Raw genomic sequence first — 4,708 nt, 5'->3', positions numbered from 1 at the left:
CGACCGGGCGGGACGCGCACACCACCCGGCGGGACGCGCACACCACCGGCGCGGCAGCCCGGCCGAAGCCGCGGTAAAAGGCGCCGGAACGTGCTCCAGGAGGAGCGGCCGCTCGGGGCTCTCAATTCTGCGCGCCTGCCATCTGCACACACACCTAAAGGGGCCTATTTAAACTCGGGGGCATCTATTAACTTGACTTTCTAGCAGCAACTTCTCCGTGTCCCAGGTCTCACACTTCCCTCCTCTCCGACGTTCGCCTCCTCCAAAACCAAGACTTCCAGAAACAGAAGGGACCTAAGCACTGTACCTAAACCCTCTGTTTTACACAAGGGACATCAAAAGATGGCAGGCGAATCAGTCCAGCAAGAACGGCATGTGATCACAGAGCTAAGTGACAAGTGCAAGAGCAGCAGGTACCTCCGCTGAGGTCTTCTGGGGACTGCTCTGCACTCCCTTGTGTCTGAGTAAACAGGAACACGGTTCTTGTCATGTCCCTTTGACCCAGCAATGTTCCTCAAGAAATAAGTATCCCAAAATGCGTGCATAAGGATATTCTTAAGAGATATTTAAATAGTAAAGACTGGAACCGAGCTAAAGAATTAACAAAATCAAACATATATGCTTAATATGGTGGAAAATTCGAGACCCCCCTGCCGGGAAGTGTGAGGGGAGAGCGTGAAGAACCAGCAGAACCACCAGAACCACACCCCTCCCATGAGCCCAGGTCACAATCCGTGTGCTGTCTCAGCGGTGAGACTGAATGTTCGTTCCTTTCTCACACTCTAATATTTTTAATATACTTGTTGCGAGAAAGACAAAATTGCCATTTTAAAAATAATGTGAGCATCATCCTTTCCTAAACTTTTCTGTGAGCTGGAAGGTTATAATGAAAGACATTCTAGTATACAGCTGGTAGTAGTATACACTGGCAAGAACTTTCTGGAAGGCAATACGACAATATTATTTCTAGAACTTAAAAAAGCTCATATAAATTCAAGCATACTGCACACGCACACGCACACACACACACAGGCACCACACATACGTACACACACTGACCTACCTACAAAAAAAGTGTATGTAAACACACACAGTGTATATGGAAAATGAAAAATTTTCAAAACCGAGTAATAAACACATTTCTTTCAAAATCACTATAAACCAGATATAGTTTTTAAATCAAAAACCTTTAGGGAAACAGGGGTAATGATAGTCTTTGGCCTCGTAACATCTAGGCATACATGCTAAAGAAATAATCAGAAATCTAAACAAAGATGTTCACCTTAGACCTACCACAGCAAAACACAGGAAAAGCAAACGTGGGAGTGGTCATCCAACCCACCCGCGCAGCCCTCAAAACTTTTGTGTATAAATGTCACTGGTATGAGGAAATACAGTGTAATGATAAATGGGGAAAAACTAGAAGCAAAATGAGAGAGTTGCATTTCAATCGAGTTAAAAACCAAAGGGAAAAGAGTGAAAGAAAACCACTCAGAGCATTAATCTTCAATCAGCAAAACTATAGGGGTCTTTCCCACTCATTCTTTAATTATGGATTTTGCGAACATACTTGAATATTAGCTATTACTCTCATAACCAAAAAAAGAATAAGTAAACAAGAAAAATGACTGGCATTTCACGAGCATTCTCCACTGCCTAGGTTTCAGTCATTTCTTATTATTCTCCACGATTCTCAGGCTGAGGAAGTCGCTAATGGGCCTGAATGGTGGGAGGAGGAGACGGGACCCCACGGTGGGGGAGACGAAGGGCAGAGGCAGACGCACACACGGGCTGGGGACAGGTGGGACAGAAGGGACACGCAGGCTCGGCCGTGACAAAGCCAGTCTGCCGTGGTGCCGCCAGAGCAAAGTTGCCCACAGAAAAAATTTTCGAACAGTCAAGAAATTTACCAACTTCGAATATAAAAAATATAATGAAATGCTGGTAAGTAAAAGTCGGACTCAGAAGTCAAAATTAAACACAAAGCAAGTAGAAACCCATCTAAGCACAGTGATTATACAATAGCATATTGCTCCGTAAGTGTGCGGTTTGTTTGTTCTCTACACATTGAAACAATACGACTAAACACATATTAGCGAAAAACTAGTATATGACGAATAAGATGCTAAATCGTGAGAGTTTAGTGGCGGGAAATATAAAGAGTACTTCTTTAATCTTTTAGACATAAATTCCTGTGATTAGTTTTCTAATAATTGTGGAGAGATACTATCCATGGTTTTATAGCTCTCATTAGCTAAGATTTCAAACTTACACAGCAATAGAATTAACATATCTTACATGAATAAACTAACCGAGGTGGCACCAATTACTACGATGGAAAAGCAACAGCCGAAGCTGAAACGCACGTACACGGGGTAGGCGAGCACCCACGGCTTACCAGGGCTGTGATGAGCGGCAGATTCTCCATTCTGAAATTCATCTCCTGCCACATTCACTCTACCAGGATTAAAAGGTCCTACTCCAGTCTTGGTCTGTGAAGTTAAAGATGGGGTGTATGTTTGCATATTAACACCGAAATTACTTGACTGCAGTCCGTTAGAGACATCTCCCAAGCTGGTATTCTGCAGTGACGTTACATGTGTAATCATTAAGTTCATATCTCGCCCGTCAGTATTTTCTAAGTGGCCATCATTCACAGAGCTGGCGCCTGTCTCTAAGGTGGTAACATTAGCAATCTGAATTTCGGAGTCTGGTTCTGTGGTGATACCGCTACTACCCATTCCTGCATTTACCTTACTTCTTGAAAGAGTGGAGGTGGAGAAATCCACATCATTGGTTCTGTTTTTAGTCTCGGGAGGTCTCCGAGGGTCAATAAAATTGGAGGAATTTTTTTCCTGCCCTTGATTTGTTTCCACGTCCTCTTCGTCATCAATGACAATCGTCTCACTCACGCTTCCCTTTTGAGAAGCCAGTTCTTTTGAGGAAGGAAGGATTTTGGAATCGGTTCCTTGCAGTTCTTCGTTTTTCGACGATGCAAATACTATGGCTCTTTGATCGGCGACCACGGGTGCAGGAGGCGGGGGAGGATGTACAGGTTCGATGAAAACAACGTCGTCGTCATCTTCCACCGAAGAGTTTTGAAATTTATTAGATCTAGAAACCAAAGGATTAGGCGGACCGCTGAATGAATTTCCGACATTGGTGAGACCGGTTGCCATGGCCGTACTCCCTAATAAAACAGGAGTCTGATCGGTCAAGTCTAACCCGCCCACGGAGCCCGGGTCCATGCCAAGGGACCTGGAAGAGACAGGGAGAGGAAAGCACGGACATCAGTCATGACACTTCACGTTACCCTCGCTGTTTTAAACACCCTTATACTTTCTTTTTCATTCTAAATGACAACGGTTCTTATCTACCATCCAGGAAAGTTTTGATGGAGAAACTTTCTCCACTCTGTGATCTCTCATTCACTAATCGGTTCACACGTGAACTTCTTGTGATATAAAAAGGGAATCACCCAGCTTCCAGCCGGAACACGCAGTCCATGCCCACCCCCGCTGCCTCCTTCCACCTCTGTTCACCCTATGAACGTAAACACCGAAAACAGGTAAGGCTTCCTACACACGTATGAACAGGAAAATACCAAAGTCTGACAACGAAAATCCCTTCTGTATACACCTAGCCCATTTATCCACTGTACTAAATAAGATAATACTGTTGTCTAACCCCCAATTTCTCTTACTTCGTCTTGCTTAAAAATCCCTTCTCACGCTCCTCGGCCCCCAGGTGACCCAGGTAACTGGATGGTTCAACCCTTCTGAGAAGCTGAAGCCTTTCTTGACCGCCCCTCCCGCAGAAGGCATAAACCCTATCTGCCAGGCACTGAGTGTGCTGTGTGTGCGTCTACACCCCAGTCTAAATAAGGCCCCCCAAGATGAGGTCCTGCGCCCTGGAACTGTGTCACCTTACCTGGAGAAAGGGGCTTTGCAGGTGTGATTAAGGCTGAGGATTTAAGAATGAAATTACCTAGGTTACCTGGGTGGGCACAAACGCAACCCTAAGTGCCTCAGGCGGTGGGTAGGAGGGGCACAGGCACAACAGGAGACAGCGCGGCCACAGAGGGGGACTGGAGGAGACCGGGTGATGCAGCCAAGGGACGCTGGCAGTCCCTGGCGGTCCCCAAATGCAGAAGAGGCAAGGAGCCTTCCTGCCCCAGAGTCTCCGGGGCAAGCACGGCCCTGCTGGCACCTCGACTTGAGGCCAGGGTCACCGATTACCGACTTCTGACCTCCAGAACTAAGAAAATAAATTTCTGTTGCTGTACGAAAACTTGTTGACCACCAAGTTTGTGGTAATTTGCTACAATAGCCACAGGAAATAAATGTAATCCGCTTTTTAGTTATATCTGCAAAACAACCCTCGATATAGCTATAACATGCGTCCCATTTTAAGGTTTGAAAACTCGTGCCCAAGGCACACAGCCAGAATGCACACTCGGGTCTCAGAGCTCAGCAGTCCTAACTCGTCACCACCCTCCTACACACTGGGCTAACACTTCTGGGCGCCGACTTCACGGGCAGGGCTGTGCTGAAGCCGGGGAGACGGCAGTCAAGAGCCAGAGGAGGAAGGAAGGAGAGTTCCTGAGCGATGGAGAGAGGGTCATGGGCAGACGCGACTCACCTTCATCTCAGAGACCAACGGGGGAAAACGAGAAGGGAAATGAAGGCTGAGTGGACTGCAGGCCATC

General features: G+C 46.5%; 1 protein-coding gene across 1 annotated transcript in view; it reads right to left on the bottom strand.

The window, feature by feature from the left end:
• ZMYM2 (zinc finger MYM-type containing 2) overlaps positions 1-4,708 on the bottom strand; it is a 92,550-nt gene that overhangs the window by 59,374 nt on the left and 28,468 nt on the right. The window contains exons 2-3 of the mRNA XM_023530713.1: positions 2,754-3,258; positions 2,313-2,492 (exon numbers count right to left, since the gene is read on the bottom strand). Coding sequence (XP_023386481.1) covers positions 2,313-2,492; positions 2,754-3,248 — 675 coding nt within the window. The 5' untranslated portion in view covers positions 3,249-3,258. The remainder of the gene's footprint in view (positions 1-2,312; positions 2,493-2,753; positions 3,259-4,708) is intronic.

Source organism: Pteropus vampyrus, unplaced genomic scaffold (assembly GCF_000151845.1).
Source record: "Pteropus vampyrus isolate Shadow unplaced genomic scaffold, Pvam_2.0 Scaffold52, whole genome shotgun sequence".
In the NCBI taxonomy this organism is placed as follows: domain Eukaryota; kingdom Metazoa; phylum Chordata; class Mammalia; order Chiroptera; family Pteropodidae; genus Pteropus; species Pteropus vampyrus.
Note: the sequence above shows the minus strand (reverse complement) of the source record. Positions and strands in the feature narration are given on the sequence as shown.